This window comes from Ananas comosus, linkage group 23, assembly GCF_001540865.1.
Source record: "Ananas comosus cultivar F153 linkage group 23, ASM154086v1, whole genome shotgun sequence".
NCBI classification, from domain to species: Eukaryota; Viridiplantae; Streptophyta; class Magnoliopsida; order Poales; family Bromeliaceae; genus Ananas; species Ananas comosus.
Window position 1 is genome coordinate 216295 of NC_033643.1, and position 23712 is coordinate 240006.

Consider the following 23712-nt stretch of genomic DNA (forward strand, 5'->3'; position numbering starts at 1 on the left):
ACGGGAGAGTTCATGAAAATGGATTCTTATACATATTATAGATATTGATATTGTTATTCTTACATTGATATTGTTATGCTGCTTGTGTTAGTTTGAAAATGGAAAATAAAGAAGAGTGTTTGTATTTTTCTAAAATAAAGAGGAATTTCCTAGCTTAAAGAAGTTGATTTTTTTTTTTTTTAAGGTTAGGAATATTCTAGTGCTGTATTGAATGAAAAATAGTTTAATTATCATACAGGGAAAAAGCAATACACTATAGTCGAAATATTATATATTCTTTCTTTCTTTTTCTTACAAGGTTCAAATTGTAATTAAGGATAATGAAAAATATGTTGTTGTTTCAAATTTTTGGATATATACCTAATGGAGAATTAAATTTTTGGGTAGCTAATGGAGAATTCTTTAGCCATGCAGGAACATTCTTAAGACCCACTTTAGTTGGGCATATCCAAGCTTATTTCCCAAACACAAAAGAGAAAAAGGTAGACCAGAAATAAAGTTGTTTAAAATTTTTTAATGAATTATCCTAGAATAAGAGAGAACTACATGCCAGTGCAACATGCAATTTAACCAGGCAGGTTGTTCCCCTCATTAGTCTTAGCCAACTACATTAATTTACCATTTTACATTTAAAAAATCAATATTTATTATGTGGATAATATCATCCAATGTGTTATGCCATCTCAAAAGCAGGTGCAAATACAATTTAGGCTGTGAGTGAGGTTCCTTTGGACATTATACTGAACCCACCATTTTGTGATTTATCTAATCTCTTGCTGATACAAATTTCATCATCCAAATTCCATCCTTTTCTGTTCTAGAGAGTGAGCATGACATTAATTTATTTCAACCAACCATTTAGCCATCAATACCATCAAATTCTGATACATGCCGTCATCGATATTTATGAGATTATGAAAGATATCTAAGACTTTGTTGGTTATGATTTTTGAATTACCCGAGATTGGTGGACCCGAGACAACTCAACTCAACTCACTAAAATATTGGAAAGTTTCTTTGGTTGATTAAGAAATTACTTTGACCTAAGTGTAACATTCCAATAGTCCCACATCGGATGGAAAAATAATTCTGATTGGATTATATAAGATCTCATACGCTATTTTGAGTCGGTGATTTGGGCCGAACGAATTATTATTGCCAGCGAGTCAGATTATTGTAATTGGTATCAGAATCGAATACTAACGAATTATTATTGCTAGCAGATCGGATGCCCAAAGAATTATTATTGCTAGTGAGTCAGATTATTGTAATTGGTATCAGAATCGAATACTAACGAATTATTATTGCTAGCAGATCGGATGCCCAAAGAATTATTATTGCTAGTGAGTCAGATTATTGTAATTGGTATCAGAATCGAATACTAACGAATTATTATTGCTAGCAGATCGGATGCCCAAAGAATTATTATTGCTAGTGAGTCAGATTATTGTAATTGGTATCAGAATCGAATACCAACGAATTATTATTGCTAGCAGATCGGATTGTTGTAATTGATATCAGAACCGAATACCAGCCGTAAGTGTATTTGTACTGCCTTAATAGTCTCATAGAAATTTATTAGTGTGATTTATCCTATGATCTAGGGATGCAAACGGGGCGGATCCGGGGGTGGGAGAGTTCCCCCACCTCCCGCTCCATTTCTTATCGGGGCGGGGCGGATTCGGGGCGGATTATACTTTTCTATATTTTTTGTTCCCACTTACCACCCCATTCGGGACGGATCGGGGCGGAGCTCCACCAACCGGATCCATTTGCATCCCTACTATGATCGCTTGAGCCGTTAGAGCAAGTGCTCCGATTTGTCCGTACTTAATCATATTCTTCAACTTGCATAGTTGCATGTGAGGGTAATCCTAAATAAAATTCTCAACATGAATTTTGACAAGATTTCCTATCACTACTTGAACTTTTTTAAGTGAAAGCCGATGAGTTTGATAATCCAATAATGCAATTGTGATGGCCTCCAAGAAGTACAAATCTAGTAACTAAACAATTAAGTTCGTTGCCACCGCAGTCTATAATGCAATCTACTACTTGAGGTTTTGCCTAGCCTAAATTCTTTTCTGTAAAAATATTAGCCACACAACTCACGCGCTGCTAGGCACATTTACATAAAAAAAAAAATAATAATAAATGAATTAATTGAATTAATTGTTGAAAGCAATCAATTGTTAAAAATCTTAATAATTACAGTATATTAAGCTATAATATGCAATTTTAGGAGTATATTTTTAATAGAGATATCCCAAATATGCAATATTCTGACCCGACCTGAACCTGATCCGGACTCAACTAAAAATGGATAGTATACGAGTAAAAAAAATTAATTATTAAAGTTTCGGGTATTACCTTATACCCATATACCCAATCCGGACCGGATCTTGTGGTGGATAGGGTCCGAAATAGTATCCGGACCCGGATCCAGATCCGATAAAATATCTGACTGTCTAAACTTAAAACAAAGAGAAATAAATTTAAAAAATCTGTAAAAATTGAAAAACTTGATACTTATCTTTTCGCTATTATATTTCGGACTTATTGTATATGCGCTTTAACTATATCATAGTAGGCACATGTGTTACATGATATATGAATAATTATATTATAGGGTGTGTTTAATTGGAGTCTTTGGACTTATCAATATAATTTCAACTATTATGTTGTTGTATGTGTTTAGGGTGGTGTTATATATATTTTATAGTAATTAATACAAGTGTAAGCATTACACATTTTATATTTTTGTTTTAAATTTATAATATAATATATATTTTTTGAGTAATTAATACAATTTGTTTCTAAATCTGTATACGATCTTAAATATATAGTATACGATTAGTCACTATCCAGACATGCTCAAATAAACCCGATGGGTATAATAGTAACTAAATATTCGAACCCACATCTCTCCCGAACTTGAATGGGTAGAGTATGTCTTTCTTTACTGGCCATTCCTAGTGCAAGTGGCAAAGAGGTTAGTGGTTGGTACCCGAGGTCCCTAGTTCGAATCCTAGTTGATTCATATTTCTAGCTAAGTTTATTTCTAAATGACATAAACGATTACAGTATATTAACTCTCCCTGTAGTAGATCTGGTCGACGGCCATATCATTTTGTAAGTACCTACTAGTGTAGAAACCCGCGCGATGCAGCGGATAAACAATAGAAGCAAAATTTTAAACTTTTAATAAAATTTATATTTACAGCTTATTGATGTATAGGAAACTATACCATGTTAAGTACAGTTAATTTGCATGACTAAATTCAACTGCTAAAAAAATAAAATTATAGTTAGAAGCTTATATAATTTTTTTAAAAATCATCAAAATATAGTAAGAGACATACAATTTTATCATATTATGTGCCTATTGAACATTCTATTGTGAAAGATAAAAAAGAGTTAGCTCCAATGCAGCTGAATCAACCCAGCGGGCACTTATATGGGCCGCGGCTCGGCTTTGCGGGACGATACTTTTTGAAGGAGACAACGTTCTTTGTATGTTCTTCTTCTTCTTCATCATTCTCATCATTTTTATTAACACAATGAGAGAGAGAGCTAGATGAGTATGGGGTGGGAGATTAGATGATGATATTCTTTTTTGCATGAAAAATAACAGGCCATGTAAAAGAGAGGGGGGGCGGGGGATTAATAGAGGTGGGGAGTGGATTGGAATTACAAAGCCTACTCATTGGTAGAATATGCTGCATATAATTAAATGTTGTATTTTGGATTAATTAATTCTCATGATTTCAAAGAACTGAGGAGGTTTGAGGGAGAAGAGGGAGAAGTAAAAATAACCAATATTGAAGAGAAAAATAAGTAACGTATAAATTAAAGAGTGCATTGATTAAAGGTTATTGAATAGAGAGAAGGGGAGAGGAAAAGCCAAGATCATTGAATAGGAGGTGAGGTTGAAAGAAAACTTGCCACGTGGCAAAAACATTAGGAATTCATATATGGTAATAGATATGTGGTAGTATTATATAAAACTAAATATATAGTATATACAGTGGAGCCAGGCTATTATAATATTTTAAGTATGATTATCTTCGTGCTTATATATAAGTTATTTTTCGATAATAGAGCTTTCATATCGATGATTCATGTTAATAAATAAACTTCAGAGCATTTGAATATTTTAGAAATTGAGTTTAATAACTTTCTAATATCATATCCTTTCCATGAGAGAGCCTCAAATTTGACAAATTTGATAATTATCATATGTTTCATAACTTAACAGTGTAAAAGAATAAAAAATAGTTAAATTTTTCATAAAATAATCTATTCACTATCTAGAGCAAGATCAATAACTCTGATTTTGAATTGAACATTCCAATTTTCTATTTATAGACTGTAATTTAATTTTGACTGATCATTTTATATCCGTTTGATAGACTTTATTATAAATTTTAAAAATTATGAAATTCGATTTTAGATATTTCAAATGTCTAATTCATATTTAATAAATCATATTTAATAATATGAATCGTCGATTCTAAGGTCAATCAATGAAAAAAATATATGGGAATACAAAAGCCTCCATACTTATAATACTACAATTATATTTAGAACTAATTAACTTTCGGAAGTCTTGAATATTAATTTGTGCATAAATTTGGATTGCAAATCATGTAATTTTAGATTGGCGCAATGAATTGAGTACTTTGTTTCTTGTTTTAACCATAGAACCAGCAAGAGGTGACAGTTTTTTTTTTTTTTTTTCTTCGTTTTTCTGAACCACACGTATACTTGCTCCCTCCTAATAAGATTGTTAGCTCCACCCACCCTAGTTAGCGGTCAAGCAAAAACTATTTTCTATATTTAGAAATCAATGCTTTAACTGCGGGATGGAAGTGGAAGACATATAGCCTCACGAGTAGGGCTGGCAAATAAGCGAGCCAGCTCGTGTTCCACTCGTGTTCGGCTCGATATTCGGCTCGCTCGAGTTCGGTTCGAATTAATTTCAAACAAGCNTTGAATAGGAGGTGAGGTTGAAAGAAAACTTGCCACGTGGCAAAAACATTGTGAATTCATATATGTTAATAGATTGTGGCTTAGATCAGTTTCTATATATGCAGCTGTATCTTGAGAGATTGATTATGTACGACAGCGATCCGATGCTAAGATTATCCGTGAGTTATTTGCAAGCAAATGATCTTAAATGCATTGATGATGCTAATTAAATAAATTCCTTTTCTCTAATTAGCGTCGTGTCTCAGTAGTCCCGCATTAGATACAATGAAAATTATATATGATAATTAGGATCTAAGTATTGGTAATTTAGATTTGAGCATTCTAAATTGGTTATTAATTTATCCCTAACAAGTTGCTTACACTCGAGGAGCAAGAATAGTGAATTTCAACAAAAAAGAGGAAGAATAGTGGCATATTGTAGCGTTGGAGTATATATATATGAAACCGGTCTAGTCGGGGTAAAGCGAAAATATGATCTGAATCCAAAGTGTTAGTTGGTCAGGAATTCATGATCCTTATACTTCCTTAGGCGCTGTTTAACTGTTGTTGTGTTAAGGATAATAAATTAAGGAAAAACTTCAAATTCCACCCGTGGTTTCACCCCTATAATTTAAAGTGTATCAATTTAGTATTCTGTAATTTTATTTTTATCTTTTTATTATTGATTCTATTAATTTTTTTCGTTAAATCAGTGACAAAGTTAAAACTAAAAAGCACTAACGTGAATATTCAATAAACCTAGATGGGATATCTAAAATTTTTTATATATAATTTAACGAAATATTAACGGAGAAGCTGACGAAAAGATAAAAATAAAATTATAGAATACTAACTTGATACATTTTAAATCACGCGGTACTAAAGTGAGAAAGTGCGAAACTATGGGGATGGTTTTTAAAGTTTACCCATAAATTAACTTGGATAAAAGCTCGAGGAATGTTTACGTAGTATGTGTATATATATATAGGGATACTATATTTTTATGAGCATAAAACTTTTTGTACTTATAAGTTTTCGGCATTTAGATGAAGAAATGTGCGGTTGGAATAATCGTGGTCCCAGATTAAGATGATAATAGTCTCCTATAATTAAGTGGATTGTTGGTTGAATAGTACGATTCGAAAATAATCAAAAAAATAAATTTAATGACCGAAAATTTATAAACATAAAAAGATCTACACTCATAAATTTATGAAAAAATTTCATCACTACCCTTTCGAATAAGTCTAATATCATGAATGCCCCTATAAAAATTGAAATATCATAAATAATCTTTTAAAAGAGAGTAACTTTCAAAAATAACCTTTACACTAATTTATTATAAATTTTGAATAAACAACAAACAAAATTTCAACTTTGCCCTTATTGTCATTACCATCTTAAAATATTTAATTGATTATAAAATCATTTATAATTTTATAAACACTCTTTTAAGTTTATAAATAATCTACATTTAGAAATAAGTTTTTTGTCAGTTAAAAAAATATATATATATAATCCTGACAAGTTAAGCTAAAAAATAAAAAAAATCAAAAATTTTGAAAAAAATTTAGCAAAAAATTGTTTAAAGTATCAATTGACTCATTAAAATTAGGTTAAACAATTTATTCAAAGTATAACTTAAATATATATGCATGATGTGAATTAAGTTATTTGAACTAGCATGAATTTCTGTGCTTTGGCATCTCAAATTTTAAAATAAATGATATAAAGTATTTTATTTTAGTATCTTATTTTATAAACCACACAGCAGTAAAATGATATATTTTACTGTTTATTTTAATATTTTAAAATAAATATATCACGCTAAAATATTTTTGTAAAAAATTTAGAAGTTAAGGACAAAATGGACATTTCGACCATATTTATGATAATCTAAATACTTTATCATTCTATAAAGAGATGAATAGTAAGGATAAGGGTATATTTAAAAAATAATAAATATTTGTAGGAATAACTATGATATAATCAAATTTATAAAAATATCTATAATGTTTTTGAAGTTTAAAGGGGCACAAATAAAATTGACCCTAAATTTATAGTAGTGAAACAATATATATATTTCTGATATCCAATTTGGGAGGATAGTAAAGTACGCGAGAGGCGTCTTCATCTTTAAGCTAGAAGCCCTTTGAGAAATTCTATAAAGAAAGAATCTATGTCACTCTTCGTTACTTTTTGCACGATGCTACTTCTTAGGACCAATGTTGCTCACTAGAACTTAGGCCATAGTTATAGAGAGAGAGAGAGAGAGAGAGAGAGGGAGAGCAAAGATAGGGAGACAAAGGAAAAAGAAAAGAAAAGAAAAGAAAAGAAAAGAGGGAGAAGGACGCTGGAGCCCCAATCCCGAACGAATGTAAAGATGCGAACCTCACGTGACCGTATTTTTACCATGCTCCAGTAACATGTCAACATCCATTAATGTCGCGACAGTAAGCTCAATGCTCAGATGCGTCGTAATTTAATTTTAGTTTAGGACCTACAAACAGTAGGCGTAGAGAAAGGACCCAAGAAACAGCACCGTTCACTTTTGTGTGTGTCGTCTGTGTGTATATGTATATATATGTAAATATATATTTATATATATATTTTGTGAGGGGTTGGGGGAGGAAATGTGGTGGAGTTTGTGTGGAGCGCCAAACATGCATGCACTTCGAGTCCACCGCATCGAGCACGGGGACGGAATATCTGACTCATGCATCCCGTTCGTTCACATGGTTACCCCGTTACTATACATCACTTTGTTTAAATTAAAGTACACACTTCCAACTTACATGTGGCGATTCAATTCATTTATAAAGTAACATGCATGTAGCTTAGTTTGAAGGTAAGCTGCGTACCAAATAGTTTTTATTTTTTCTATCAGATCGATCTTTTAATATCGAATATAGAACAATTGCTCTTATTCTCAGCTCAGCTCAGTGAGATTCCCGTACCGTCCACATATTTTCAAAAAAAATTAATAGATGCCATGAAGTTGAAATTAATAAATCCAAATCTTAGTCAATTAGCCCTCATGCTCAAAAAGATTAATTAACCATCATCTGGGACAAGGCCGTACCTTGCGCTAGTCAACTAACAAGACTCATGTTAATTTGGATAGACAAATTGATCTAGTCAACATGGTTGAAACAAAACAGAAAAGGCGCACCTCTATTTGGAGTTATTAGTTGGACAAGGTTAGACCTAGAGGCTATAGTTTCCAAATTCAGCATAGATTCATCATGATTGGTTCTGTTTAAGTGCAGGTATGAATAAAACAAATTTAGAAAGATAAATGATTTGAAGTTGATCGATAATCCAAATTAGAGAAGATAAAAACAGACGTTGCAATCAAACTAACAAGTTTTTCATGTTAATCAACCTTCATATATTGACATTGAGAGGGCAAAAAAAAAAAAATTTAAAAAAAATGAGAGAGAGAGAGAGTCAAAATAAAGAAATAATTATAATTTAATTTATTGGCTGTATCTAATGTAATTGGTTAAAGACTTTAATGATTCGTATTGAGATCTCAAGTTTGAAAACTAGAGTTGATTTCTAAAAGAAAAAATAAAACAAAGCAAATAGCTAACTGTCTTTCTAATGAGTTGAATTTTGAAAAAAAATAAAATAAACGAAACAGATAGCTTGCTATTTTTTTTTTCAAAAAAAAAAAAAATGACTCATTTGCCACTATTTGGCTCTCAGTAGTCACTACTCCATCATCTGCTATACATTATAAGCAGTGATCATAAATATAGGACAAATTAATAACAAGTTGTTTTTACTTAATGTGACTAAAATTGTTTTAACATGGTGGAACAAATGTGGGCACTAACCCATGAGCAGAAGCCACATCAACCTCCTCAGACTTGGGCCAATTTGTAGCAGTACCAGCCTTCATCTCAATGTGCTGTCTCTCAACCCTGCTCCTTGTACTAAGCACATGCACGAAGAGAAATCACAAGAGAATGGTGAACACGGAGCAACAACATCAACCTATTCATTCCAAAAAGAAAGGAAATTTCATTTCTTTCTTCTTCTTTTTTTTCTTTTTTTTTTTTAAAAAAAAAAAGAGTAATAATGCATGACCCGAGAAGAGAGAGAAATTTTCAGGAGGAGAAAAGTGAAAAAGAAAAGCAAACGGTGGTAGACGGGGCCGTGATTACTTTCACTTTTTCTTCTCTCCCCCAATTTATATATTTTTAATTTATTTTCTCTCTCTCTCTCTCTTTCTCTTTTTCTCTCATTTGTTTTATTATATTATATATTATATATTATATATATATAAATTTTTGTTTGTTTGTTTTGTTTTCACTTTTACAGGGATAGGCCCCTCTCTTTATCCTTGACATAAATGATAAACCCTCCCGGCCTCCCTTTCTCAGCCCTCTCACATTCCGCTCCCAATATGCCCCAAATGAGGCGAGGCATGAGACGTCCCCGGCATTATGCGATCTCTCTCTTTCACACGCTGTATACAAAGCAGCAATAACATCATAAGCTGACCCCTCCCCACTCCCCAGTTCCCCTCCTCTCCCCAGTCCCCAACGAGTGGTTGTTTTGTTTAAGACACACAACACAACACAAGCGCAAGCAGAAGATGCCAACGGTAGTATCTACTGGTGGCCGCGTAAGACACTCCGTGGGAGCACTCGATATGCAACTAGTAGTAATAAACTAGAGAGTTGAGAGTTACAGAGGGCCACACCTCCATCACCATTGCCCAATATATACCATCTTCTTCTTCTTCTTCTTCTTCTTCTTCTTCTTCTTCTTCGCCATGAGTACGCTGGACATCGGAGCCCTAGCGCCGCTCCCGCCGCCGCACCGCCCAGCCACCACGTGCGACCTCCACCCGGCCGAGACCGTCACCGGCTTCTGCGCCTCCTGCCTCCGCGAGCGACTCGCCGGCCTCGACTCCGCCGCCGCCGCCCCCGGCCGAAGGTCCACCTCCGCCCTCAAGTCCTTCTTCTTCTTCAAGCCCTCCGCCCCCTCCGCCGCCGCCGCCGGACCCGGACCCGGACCGCAGCCCCCGTCCTCGTCCTCGTCCTCGTCCGCCTTCCTCCGCCCCGAGCTCCGCCGCTGCAAGTCCTTCTCCTGCGGCCGCGGCGGCGGCGGCGACGGCCTCGCCGGCGGCGCCCGCGCGGCGGCCTCGGCCGCCGCGGCGGCGTTTGAGCCCCAGCGCCGCTCCTGCGACGTGCGCGGCCGCAGCACGCTCTGGTCGCTCTTCAACCAGGACGACCGCGACCGCTTCAGGAGCGGCGCCGCGGCGCCGGAGCCGTTCCTCCCTGCCTCCGCCTCCTCCGCGGCTGCGGCGGCGATCGGCGGGGAGATGGAGGGTGTGCGTCCTCGAAGCGCGCGAGGAGGAGGACGAGGAGCGCGACGCCGCGGACGAGATCACGCCCGCGGATCCCGTCCTCGTCGTCGGGACCTCGGGAGACGTGGGCGGCGGAGAGGCCAATGCGGTCGCGGCGGAGGAGGAGGAGGCGAAGCCGATGAAGGAGCACATGGATCTCGAATCCAACCCTAGTAAGAGGACCTCTCCCAAGGATCTGAAGGAGATCGCCGGGAGCTTCTGGCTCGCCGCCTCCGTCTTCAGCAAGAAGTGGCAGCAGTGGCGCCGGAAGCAGAAGCAGAAGCTCAAGAAGCAGGGCGGGGGCGGGGGCGGGGGCGGGGGCGTGGTCGCCGGAGGGAGCACCAGCAAGGCCGCCGCCGCCGCCATGCCTCCGCCGGAGAGGCCGCCGAGATCCTCCCTCCGGGGGCGTCGCCGCCGCTTCTTCGACACGCAGTCGGAGGTCCCCGCCGACGCCTCCGCTCGGCGCTCCTGTGATACCGATCCCCGCTTCTCCCTCGACGCCGGCCGCGTCTCCTTCGACGACCCGAGGTTCTCCTGGGACGAGCCCCGCGCCTCCTGGGACGGGCACTTGCTCGTCGGCGGCGGCGGCGGCGGCGGAGGAGCTGGCGCGCGCTCGCTCTTCACCCGCCTCCCCCCCATAGTGTCTGTGGTTGAGGACGCGCCCGCGCCCGCGCCCGCGCCCGCGCCCGCGCCGGCCGTGCAGCGATCGGACGGTCAAATTCCCGTCGAGGAGGAGGATTCCGCCGCCCCCGGCGGCTCTGCTCAAACGCGCGATTACTACGAACCGGCGAGCCGAAAGAGGCGAAGCTTCGAACGGTCAATGTCCCTCCGGAAGCCACCGCCTGCCGAAGCCAACGACCCCAAGCCCGCCGCGACCAATGCCAAGGTCTCCCCCGCGGGCGGCGCCGAGTTCTATCACCTCCACCACGCTTCGAGCATCCTCGACCGCGATCTCAGGGACTTGAGCTCCAACTCCCTCCGCGACGACGTCTCCGAGAGCTTCGAGTCCGCATTCCGCGACAGCCGCAAGGGAGCCCGCGCAAAGAAATCGAACAGGTGGAGCAAAGCCTGGAGCATCTGGGGCTTCATACACCGAAGAGGCAGCAGGGCGGAAGAAGCCGCCCCGAATGGGGTGGAGAGGTCCTTCTCGGAGTCGTGGCCGGAGCTGAGAATGCGCGGATACGACGGCAAGATTTTGAGAAGCAATAGCAGTCTAAGCGCCAGGAGCTCCTTCAGCGGCGGCTATGGGAGCACGAGGAGGAGCCATGTGGAGATCAACGGCAATGGGATGAAGAAAAACAAGGGGAGGGAGGAGTTTGTGTTGGAGAGGAACCGGAGCGCGCGCTATTCGCCGAGCAGAGTAGAGAACGGGATGCTGAGGTTTTACTTGACGCCGTCGCGAAGCGGCACTAGCAGTACTACTAGTAGGAGAAATGGGATGGTGGGGAACGGGAGGCATGTGGGTTCCAATTCCTTCGCAAGGAGTGCGCTGAGATTGTATTGAGACCGTAATTGGCTTAGAGAAAGGTTCTCCTCCTCCTCCTCCTCCTCCTCCTCCTCCTTTCCTCCTTCCTCTGTTTAGAAGCTAATTAAGCTTTGTAGTGTTCTTTTGTTGGGTTGGGAAATATGATAATTCCTTTGGGCCGTGGTCTTCTCTAATGTTGAGTTCATTCCTCCTATTTATCCTGCCTTTTCTATTTCATTAGCGGCTAAAGTACGCCCTTGACTAACAACATCAATTCTAGACTAGATTAGTGCTTTGGGGTGCTTCTCTGTTCGAAAACCTGCGAGTGCTTTTGTTGAATACCGCTTTACAAACAGCAGATGTAGGCATCACTTGTGCGAAAATTCGAATCCGGCTAATGAGATCAGAAAGAAACGTGTCGTAACAAGTATAAAGGAGTTATTGCTGCCGAACAGGATTAGCAGCGAAGAGAAAGGCCTACATCTTTATGGACTTCTAGTGCTACATGGTAAAAAAAAAAAATCTCGCGTTCTTTCAAATAATAACTGTATTAATTCACCAATTGCTGAAGCATGTCATTCTTATGCTTTTGGCTCCTTGCATGCAGCATTGCTTTCGATAGTTGATAAGTCAAATTGTTGTCATTTTTTAATTTACATTTCTAATCATGAAACAGCCTAGAGCTCTCGGATGCCATGGGCATTGCACTGCAACTTTTACTGCGTTCCTGAACCATTAAAATCCATGTTTCCATTCAGCTACAAGTGCCGCACCAACATGAAGTATGTTGATACTTATTTAGCTAATCATATCAACTCTGCTCCTTGAAACCCACTAATAAAGGACTCGCACCTTTAGTTCTAGGAACACTGTGTATTCACATTCTTGCATTCTCAGGGAAACTTTAGAAAAGCACTTGGCGTAGAGCCCGATTTAACGTTACCATTTCATTCTCCAAACTGTAGAATTTTTGTGATTGTAATTCCAGTTCTTCTTTAGAATCTGCCTTCTAAATTTATTTTTTAAAAAAATAAATAAAACGGATAGCATGCAATTTTTTTCTTTTTTTTTTTTTAAAAAAAAAAAAGAGAAAAAGAAAAAGAAAAAGAAAAATAAGGGAAACAGGTATTCTGCGGTAATTACTCTGTCATTTGATTGTCCCGTAGTCTAGATGTTAACCATATGTGAATGTTAAATTCTAACGAGTCGTTTAGCTATGGCATGATGGTAAAAGTACTACAATGTCTATATGTTTAGTGCTCCGTATGAAATTACATTTGCTTGACGTAACTAAAGGTACCTATTGGTCACCAGTCAAAGAACGCTGCTGCGTACCTATGAGTAATATTGGAGGCCCCTTCCCCTCTTCGGGTTAAGGTCGTGAGTGAATGTTGTTGTTGTACCAAAGCAAAGCAAAGCAAAGCAAAGGCCTATAAAGCTTCTCACGCCCCCTAGGGACAAAATATTTGGCCCCATCATCTGTTCTGTCCAAATTGGTGTAGTCAATTCAGCTAAATTTCTGCCGCATGCCACCGTCCTTCTTTTCCTACAAGGTATATTTTAGATGCTCTTGTTTAAGCACTACTCCCTCCCTTTTTCTTTTCTTTTGTATTTTCGCTCAAGGGTTGGTTCACATCCCGACAATCCCTAATAACAACTTATTAATCTCTTAAAACACGAGGCTGAGCATGAGAACTCGGACTTTTTTGTTCTCTTGTCGGCTTTCGGATGCCTAACCACTACGGTTTGCTAACTCTCCACTGGTATATGTCAAAAGATCATATATTGGAACCGAAAAAAAAAACAAAAACAAAACTTATGTATACATGATGAAGTGTTTGATGTACGTAGCTCAAGATTGATAGATTTGCTTTTGATGCATGGCCATGAGCACCGTAGTGCTGTGACTCAGTCTCACTCAAAAGCGAGGGACAATGATATATCAGAGTGCTCAGAATTTAGTGATGTGAGCTTCGATCAAGCTTATTTTCGAGCAATCTTATTCACTGTGCACTGTACATGTAGAGAGTCAACAATTACACTACACACTGACCTTCCTAGCATAACACGTTAAGTGGTAAAGATTTGAGGGTTGATATGTGAGAATCTAAGATCGAAAACTAATTATTTCATATTTTCAACTAATATTTAAAAAATAAAATAAAATAAAGCGGATAGCGCTATACTTTTCTCTCTCTAAAGAAAACAACAATTATGCAACCACAATTGTTACTGACTAGTACAGGACAGTTCTGATACAGGATTTTACACTAAAAAAAAGTTGGTAGTGGCATCCGAAATACTCTCTCCCTCTCTCTTGATTCTATTTGCTATCAGTAACGCTCGAATCAAACACTTTAACGACTAAATATTTCTTACGGCAATAATTATTATTTCTGCTAACTTGATCTAATTTAACGGGTGAGAAGTAAGGTTTACATTTCTATAACAAGATAATGGTAAAGAGTAAAAACCCCGACAATGTTTTTATGCTCGCATTTTTCTCTTATTCTGTCTCCTCGAAGAACATAGAACTCTGAGAAATTCATATTTGTTGTGATACGTGAGCCGTACACTCTGGGAAATCAAAGTTTTGTCTTAGCTGATCGGGTTAAGACAACAATGTCCATACAAATCTCGAAAAAAGAGTGGGACAAGCATAGCACTCTGGGATGTTTGTATTCTTGTGTGGACCCTGTACTGTGCGAACCCTAAAACTCCAATTATTCAAATGAAAGGTAGATACTGTAGAACCTAAAATTATCTCCAAAATGCTAGTTATTGGGTCACTCACTGGTGCATGCCTGTGAGCCAACAGTATACGTTCATTTTTCTCAAAGTTACAGATTTTTTCTGTTTTGGCCTGTATTGCAGATAAGTTTTATAACGATTTGAAGTATATATCTTCTCTCGTTTACACTTACGTGTCTGCTTAATTAGCTTGGCCTTTATAATAAGCTTTTTAATGCTGAGAAACAGAAAACTTTTAAGTATTTTGGAAACAAAAAGCTTAACTTTTATTATTGTAAGAAGTTATAACTAAGTATTTTGGAAATTAAAAGCTTAACTTTTATTATTCTAAGAAGTTAAAGTAAGCAGCTTAGCAGCATTAATTAGTTAAGTATTGGTAAACAATATGAGAATTCTTTATATTATGTAATTTCTGACATTGTCGAAATAGACTATAACGGCTCAATAGTCTTTAGCAATAATAACTTGAAAGAGATTCTGATTGAAAATGTAAGAGGTCATACATCTTAATAATAATAATAACTTGCTTTAAGTATTTTAGTTCGTTGGAGTGATCACAGCTAGTGGGTCGGATCGTTACAGTTAGTATACCAGCCAAAACTGTAAGAACTAAGTGCTTGCATATTTGGGGCAAAGTGCTACTCTACGAATTTGGTGAGAGCTACTTCTTGAGCCAATAGGAGCCACTTCAGAATCTCATATCGTCTGATAATTCTAATATATATATATATATTTGTGATCGTGTTTAGACCTGACGAATACATCAGAATCTAAATAGGGACGGAAGAGTCTGTAATGTCTTAATAGTCCCACGCCAGATAAAAAAAGGGATTCTAATTGGCCATAATAGTTTCACATCAAAATAGGCCCCAATAGTTCTACATTCGATGAAAAAATTCTAATTGAAAATATAAGAGGTCACTTCTCATTGTCCCAATAGTTTCACCTTTTATGAAAAAAAAAAGGAGTTCTAATTGAAAATATAAAAAATCATGCACCTTAATGATCTTAAATATTTTTAACTCAATCAGTTATTATCATTAGTACATGGGATAGTAAGACAGGCATAACCAAATTCAATCTTAACAAGTGTGCTTTTCATATCGATTGTTTTTAAAGTAAGTGGCAAAAGGTTTGGTGGTTGGTATTCGAGACCTAAGTTCGAATCCTAGTTGATTCACATTTTCAGCTAAGTTTATTTTTAAATAAAATAAACAAAGTGGGTAGCGTGTTATCTATCTCTTTCTGTAAAAAAAAAAAAAAAGAAAAGAAAAAGAAAAAAAAAAAAGGAAAAAAAGTGTGCTTAAAAAAGTGTGCTTTTCATTGTGCGGTAAAGTTCACTGCATGGCTCTTTTACCACGAGGTAAAATGTTGAGGTAAAGGAAAAGGCCTCCCACACAGGCCAGTCTAATTTTATTATGAAATAAACAGCTAATTTTGGTTAACAACTACTCGTCAAGCACTGCGACGAGTAAGTTAAGATCGGGAATTTGACGGTACAAACTCTCTCAGCGAAAACTAACCTCTTTCATGTCAATCACAAGGAACACGCATGAGTGGATATCCGTACTCTGGCCTCATACCTTGCAGTGTTACGCATTGTTTTGTTCACCCCTGTACCCCCTTTCACCGTGTCATTTCTTGCAGAGTAAGGATGGCAACTTGTCATCTGAAAAAGATGGAACTTAATCCATCTTTTGCAGCTAATAAATGGGCCCTTTCACTATCTCCTTCTCTTCCTAACAGTTTATTTAGATTTCAATTAGTTTTCGGTCCTCGTCCTTCATTTATTTAGATTTGAAACTACTTCTTCTTCTTCTTCTTCTTTTTTTTCATTTTTGACCAAATTTAAATATAAAACTTCAAGACATTTTGGCTGCTTAAGAAAACCCGTTCAGATCATTAGGGAACTAACTATGTAAATGATTCACTTGAGAACTGACGCTAATGCGATCACTATAACTAATTTTATCCAACTGTTATCGGGCATCTTACTATTTAAATGCGCTAACTATACTATAGTAAAAATTTATTACTATATACTAAAGTTCGTGGAGCGTTGTTCTTTACTAGATACGTGTCCGAGTCAATGACTCGATACATCTGGTGCATCGTAGACCATTCCAGTGCACTGTAATCCTTAAAAAGTATTATTTTATTTTAATATATATATATTTAAATTTTATATTTGTTAATATAAAGATATTGAAGGTATCATAAAATAAATTTAATTAATTAGATTTTAGTTTAGAATTTTTTTGGGGTACTTTTATCATACAAGTTGATCGGTATTTATGAATCGTACACATACAGCAGGTGCAGGCAATAATTTTCAACAATGAGAAGTCATGAGGCCCTCTCCCTTTATGACACATATCTAGCTCCTATACTCGATGCACCCATTGCATCATAAAATCCTTAAACAAATTTAATACATATATCTAAATTTTATTTTTTTAATATACAGACATAAAAATGCCATGAAATAAATTTAATTAATTATATTTTATTCTAAAATATTATTTTTCACATTTCTAGCATACAAATTTATCAGTGTTTATAAAATATACACATACATTGGGTGCAAGCAATAATTTTCAATAGTAAGAGCTATTGTTTGTTGACATATATGTCCAGTTATGGGTGCAATGGGGGCATCACGGATCCAATAAGAAAAATATAATTTTATTTTAACAACTATATCTAAAATTTATAAATATTCACGTATAGATATTTTAAATATTATAAACTAAATTAAACTAACTAAAATTTAATTTTAACATCTCTATTGTACAAATTTATTGGTGTGTATGAGATATATACACACTTGGCCAGTGCAGTCAATGAGTTCGACTAAATACCACTTTGAGTTAGACCCTCAACTATGTTAATTTGATTAATATTTTATCGACCTTTAATTATTTTTATTTTTATTTGAGTTATTCATTACCTGTTAATTATTAATTCAATTAAAACACTCTTCCAATTCTTGACATTGCTTGCATTGGTGTCAACAAAAATAACCTAAATAGAATCAGAAAAGTAAAAAAAAAAATAACACAAAAAGATGATATGTACTAACACAAATAATAAGTATATTATTAAATTACTTTTTCTGTTTCAGAAAATTTCACTTTTTTGAAATCAAATGTTGATACAAATGTATGTTTAATACATATATTAAAAACTTGATAGCAAAAAGAGCGTTTTACTATTAATAATATTATAGCCTAATTCTATATATATATATCCTATATTCTAAAATTATAATTAAAAATATATATTCATCTTATCCTCAGCAAAGCGCGGGTACATTGCTAGTAGCTATTCTAAAACAGCATTTTGCCACGTGTCTATTGAGCAAACGCTACTGGGCCGTACCTAGTAGTGTTCGTGACCCGTTGCAATTAATATCTGATAACAGGACCGGTACTGGGCCGTACTGGTACGGCCTAATAATATAGCATTGCTAACTCTTTTAACAGGCCATTTGAGGCCCATTTGAAGCCCTCCAGAGATTCAGGGCCGAAAGCGACATGAACAATTAGGTGCGTCGGCGTCGACGTTTTCCAACCGCCGCTCTCCGTTCGTCTCCTCCCCCGCGTTTCATGGCTTCTCTCGTCCACCACTTCGCTCCTCGAACACTTCCCTCTCCTTCTTCCTCGCTCTATGGAGAGCTGCGCCCCCCTCTTCCCACGCTCGCTCCGTCTCGCTTCGCCCAATCCTCGAGCAGGAGAAGCTCCCAACCTCGGCATCCATGGCGATCACGCCGAGACCAGCTCCGTCTTCGATTCCCGTCGCTTCTCCGACCCCTCTCCTCTCCGCCCAGGGTTTCCTCGAAGCCCGCGGCCGGATCGTTCGATTCGGACGGGGAGATGAAGAACCCTAGCTTCGTGGAGTTCGTCACGTCGGAGAGGGTTAAGGTGGTGGCGATGCTGGGGCTCGCTCTCGCGCTCTGCAATGCCGATCGCGTGGTGATGTCGGTCGCCATCGTCCCTCTCTCGAGGGCGCACGGGTGGACCCAGTCCTTCGCCGGAATCGTTCAGGTGATGCTCTTTTCATGCGAATCTCACTATGTTTGTTCTAATTCATAGTCTTTAATCCATAACTTAGTGAAGTCACGTATGCCTTTGGGCTCTTGGGGAAGGAATGCAGTAATTAATTTTCTAGAACTCTTTGTGTTGATTGAGAGTGGAGTCAATTTGCTGTTTAAGTGGCATCCCATGCTTGGCCGTTTCTAATTCCATTTTAAGAATTTATATGCTTACTTAATTCTAGCTTGTATTCGTGGGAAATTAAGTGTCTAGCAATCAGACTGCTGTGATGGCAGGAAAGACACTAACAAAGATAAGTAATGCAGGCACACTCTTAAATTTTAAACTTTAGTCTCTGATGTTGGGGCGAGGCTTGTTGTTGACAGTTTATCTAACTTCTGTATGCAAAGGATTTCTCTGTGACTTGCATAATATGTGTTTCTGCTGCACTTTGGCTTCCAATCGGCTCAATTGGTGAATGTTGAGACACAGCAATTATGTGTCTCAGCCAAGGATGGTCCTGGATTTTCATGAAAAATAGCTATTTTCACGTGGCTTACCAGATAGGAATTAAGTGCTTCAAAGACCCAAATTCCGTTCCTCTAAGAGAGCCTTATTTCTAGGAATTCTAGTTGTCTTGGAAATTAATAGCCACTGAGAAACTTTTCTTCCTTTTTTATCTTTCTGCTTCTTATTCTGCCTGATTTTATGAAACTTTTTAGGAAAATTTAGTTTGTATGTTCAATTTACACTGAACATGTGTTACTTTCCCTTTATATTAAGTTGTCTTCACTACACTGATTTTGTATTGGTCACTCAGAGCAGTCATCTTTCCTCTGGGGATATCTCTTGTCCCCTATAATTGGAGGTGCACTAGTGGACTACTATGGGGGAAAGCTAGTTATGGCATGTGGAGTAACTTTATGGTCAATGGCCACTTTCCTTACCCCATGGGCTGCTGAGACTTCTTTGTGGGCGTTGCTTGCTATGAGAGTTCTTCTGGGTGTTGCGGAAGGAGTGGCGCTGCCTAGCATGAACAACATGGTATTAAGGTCTGGTCCTCAATCTCCTTTACTTTTAACCACTGAAGCTTGCTGAGTTTCTGTTAACAGTGAATAGACTTTTCTATTTGAGAGTTGAGACCGGTGCTGCTTGTATGAGTTGTTGAAGTTGTTTAAACTGGGCCTTTCCTTATAGATGGTTTCCTCCAACAGAACGATCTAGGGCTGTTGGGATTGCAATGGCCGGATTCCAGCTTGGCAGTGCAATTGGGCTACTACTTTCTCCTATTATCATGTCGCGGGCTGGACCTTTTGGTCCCTTTGTTATTTTTGGATTATTTGGATTTCTTTGGGTCTTGGTATGGCTTTCTGTAGCGTCAAGTACTCCTCACAAGCATAGCCAGATATCACAATATGAGCTGAACTATATAACGAGTCAAACGCTGGCTAGCCCACTCATTGAAGAACCAAAAAAGTCCAAAGTGATCCCTCCATTTAGGAAACTCCTATCTAAATGGCCGACATGGGCTCTGATGTCAGCAAATGCAATGCACAGCTGGGTAACCTCTATTTGCTTCAAATTTTTATGAATTTACAATTTGACTGTAACAAAAAGCTGCTGTATTCTTCAGTATTTGGAATATATATTTATTCAGCTGATTATATTTGCAGGGTTACTTCGTTATCCTTTCATGGATGCCAGTTTACTTCAATACAGTATGCGAAAATTCTACTTTGCATTTGTCTGACTAAAGTACATTCGGTGCCACCCATTATAATTTTGGCACATCCTGCTGATCTGTTCTTACCGTTTTGCACAGATATATCGTGTCAACCTGAGGGAAGCTGCATGGTTTAGCGCCCTTCCTTGGGTAATGATGGCAGTTTTAGGATATGTTGCTGGTGTTGGTTCTGATATGCTGATCAAATATGGTACTAGCGTTACCGCAACTCGAAAAATTATGCAGGTATGTAGGGAGCTAATACCATTATCAGAAAACGAAAAAGAAAAGCACTTCCTTCTTTTGGAAGGAACCATTGTCACCTATGTACCATCGATATATTGGAGGGCTTTTGTTTTGATATTATTGGTTTGCTTTTATAATATTGTGTTTTCCTCGCTTTCTTCGACGTTGTCAAACATGAATCTTTGTGCTTTTGGATTATGTTACTCTTATGATTGAGTGCAAGAAAGTTTTTTTTTCTGATTATTTTTCCCCTTTTTTGAATACCAAACCTGTTGCAAATGAACTTCATCTTGAACTGTTTTCTAACCGAAATCCTTGCTGGCAACTTTAACTCTATTAAAACTACTCCAACTCCACCCCTGCAGTCAATTGGCTTTGTCGGTCCTGCTATTGCTCTTCTTGGTTTAAATGCTGCGAGAAGCCCACTTGCAGCCTCTGCCTGGCTTACAACTGCTGTTGGTTTGAGTTCTTTTAGCCATTCTGGTTTTCTAGTGAATCTACAGGTTAGTCGACTTTGGATAAAATTAATGAGATAATTTTCTGATTTTGTTGAATTTTAACGCAATTTTCTGTTCCGTTGGTTAATCAGGAGATTGCCCCACAATATGCCGGAGTCCTCCATGGTACTTAGTAACCTAGTTCCTTTTTTAAAAAAATTTATGTTGTACATAGTAAACTCATCTTGCTCATTAATACTTTGTGGTGATCATGGTGCCAGGAATGTCAAATACCGCTGGAACATTAGCTGCCATTTTAGGAACAGTCGGAGCTGGTTTCTTCGTGGAGAGGATGGGTTCTTTTCGTGGATTTTTGATGCTAACATCATTTCTGTATTTTATCAGTGCGCTTTTCTGGAACCTTTTTGCGACCGGTGAGCGTGTTGATTTCAAATGAGCTGCCAATATTTCTGTTATTTTCCGATATGTAGGCTCATACATATAACTTCATCTGGAAAAGATTAGTTCATCTTCCTGAGGAAAGGTATCATGTTGACCTGCTTAGATAATCAGTTATGACAAGTTCATAATCCGGACCCACTTTTCAAAGTCATAGCAGTGTGGATCATGTGTATCATGCATGTTTCTTTTACTTCATAGGACTGGGAGAGAACCCAAATACATATTTGACTTTTTTCTGTTAGATGTTATACGGGCACAGGGGGAACAAATTCCTGATAGTAGAAAGTTCTTTTATAGATGATCTTAAGGGTTTATTCTATCGCCTCACCTGGAGGAATAGGTTTTAAGAGGCAAGCCACTAGATTGTCATTTCCATTCAACGTAGAATTTCACTTTGATTACTTTAAAGTTGACCAAAACATGGTTTTTATCTGTTGATGAATTAGTTTCTAGCAGCTGGCTGATATTTCTGCTATAATTGATTGAATTGTATAGCTGATTGAATTGTTTATCATGATGCTTCTAAGCCATGTTATTGACCATGAATGCTATTATTAACTATAATGTTTCTTTATCAATTGGTTTAAAGTCGAAGGCGTTGTTAATAATAATGCCCGTTATCAACATTCATGATTCTACGAGGTCAGCACATTCATAACTAGATCGTCCATGGGAAGTGAAAGGAGAAAATAAAATGGGAATTAAATGCTAACTGTACTTATTTCATCCTTCAAGACTATTATTCTGCCATAAATGGGTATTGTTGTCAATATATCATTAAGAAGGCACTATGTTGTGGAGTCCTGACCGGAGTTAAGTTTTTTTATCTTGAATTCTATGTGCTGGAATCAGTCAAAAAGGTACCATCCTAATACCAATTTCACTTGATAATTAAGAGGCTGTAGGCTTGTGTTGACTAAACTGTTTGCGATTGTTTATGAACTGGGAAATTCTATATGAGTTATCCTGTTGCTTTTTCAAAATATATTGAGTTTTACGACTTAATTTTCAATGTTCATCAGAGCTGCATGATTGGTGCATGTGGAACCGGAGTAATTTTTTTGTGAACTAATTATTAAATGTCGTTTACATTGGCGCGAGGCGATTTGGTTTGAGATCATCTGTGTGGGCTGATTGGTCGAGTTTTCGCTATCAACTTGAGATTGACCGTTCATCGGCTTGGCTCTGCTTGTTCTTGCTTTGTGCTGGTAAACTACTTATGGAGGCGTTCTTGTTGATGATAATTTGGCAGGTCCCAACTCAATTGACTTTGACCGTAGGCCAAGTTGAATCAACGTTCGGTCTAATTGCACACGTAGATGGAGAAATTGGTGCGGTCAAATCGATGAACGAGATGAGAGCATCCCGTTGCTCCTTGATACTAGAGACGATGTTTGGTCTTTCCGTTTCTTCTTCCATTGAACTCATTCCAAAGGGCTCAGGCTGACTACGCCCTTCTCACTCTCTCCCTCTCTCTCTCTCTCTCTCTCTCTCTCTAACTGTAAAGCTGGTCATAGACAAGCTTCATTCAACTCAACTGGTAATAGTTAATTAATTAATATTTATTAGTGTATAGCATGCACAGCTATGCACAACAATATTGAATATTTATCTTTTTATATAAAAAAGTAATATATAAATCTTTTAAAAATTTATTATTTAGCTATTGAATATCACCAAAAGTTAATATTATATAAAAAAAAGTAAGACATAATTTTTTTTATAAAAATGTGATGTATGATGCACTGAAGAGCGCATGTGATCGCTTAATCGAGCTTTTGGTCGTTATTTAGAAAATGGATGGCAATTTAGTCCGTAAGTGGTAGGTGGCAGCCCGGGTTAGGTAAGGATCGGAGACGATCCCGTGACCTTTCGACCAATTAATGCGTAATTAACACTCTCCTCTGACCATATTACCCTTCTTCCCTTCCCTCCAACCCCCAAAATAATATAACCCCTCTCCCGCTTCCACGGACACCTCCATGGGCTCTTCTTCGGAGCCTCTAAAGCTTTCTCATCGAGCTACATAGCCTCAGAATCCCCCGATGGCGACGATCTCCCAATCTCCGGGATCCATTTCTCCTCCATCTACTTCCAGTTGTAGGAGCAGTACTCATCAGAGACGATCCAAGCTCCAGATCTCACCATTAGGGGTCAGATCAACGGCGATCAAACCGTCGGTGAGTGGTAGCGATGATCCGATCGGGATTAGTAGCAGTAGCAGCGGGAGTAGAATTAGTAGAAGCGATCGTGTCGGTCGA

At 38.1% G+C, this 23712-nt stretch overlaps 1 protein-coding gene and 1 pseudogene across 3 annotated transcripts; both read left to right on the forward strand.

The window, feature by feature from the left end:
* Positions 9278–12131, forward strand: LOC109728015 (annotated as a pseudogene).
* Positions 18062–22999, forward strand: LOC109728013 (probable anion transporter 3, chloroplastic). Of its 3 annotated transcripts, none has more exons than XM_020258270.1 (9): positions 18062–18595; positions 19409–19635; positions 19781–20144; positions 20257–20301; positions 20406–20552; positions 20918–21055; positions 21142–21175; positions 21271–21423; positions 22704–22998. In XM_020258270.1, the coding sequence occupies exons 1-9, from the start codon at positions 18158–18160 to the stop codon at positions 22739–22741; spliced, it is 1584 nt and encodes a 527-aa protein (XP_020113859.1). In that variant the 5' UTR covers positions 18062–18157; the 3' UTR covers positions 22742–22998. The 3 variants fall into 3 exon arrangements, with proteins under 3 accessions (XP_020113859.1, XP_020113860.1, XP_020113861.1); XM_020258272.1 differs by having other exon boundaries at positions 18513–18595; positions 19404–19635; positions 22704–22999; XM_020258271.1 differs by lacking the exon at positions 22704–22998 and having other exon boundaries at positions 18063–18595; positions 21271–21960.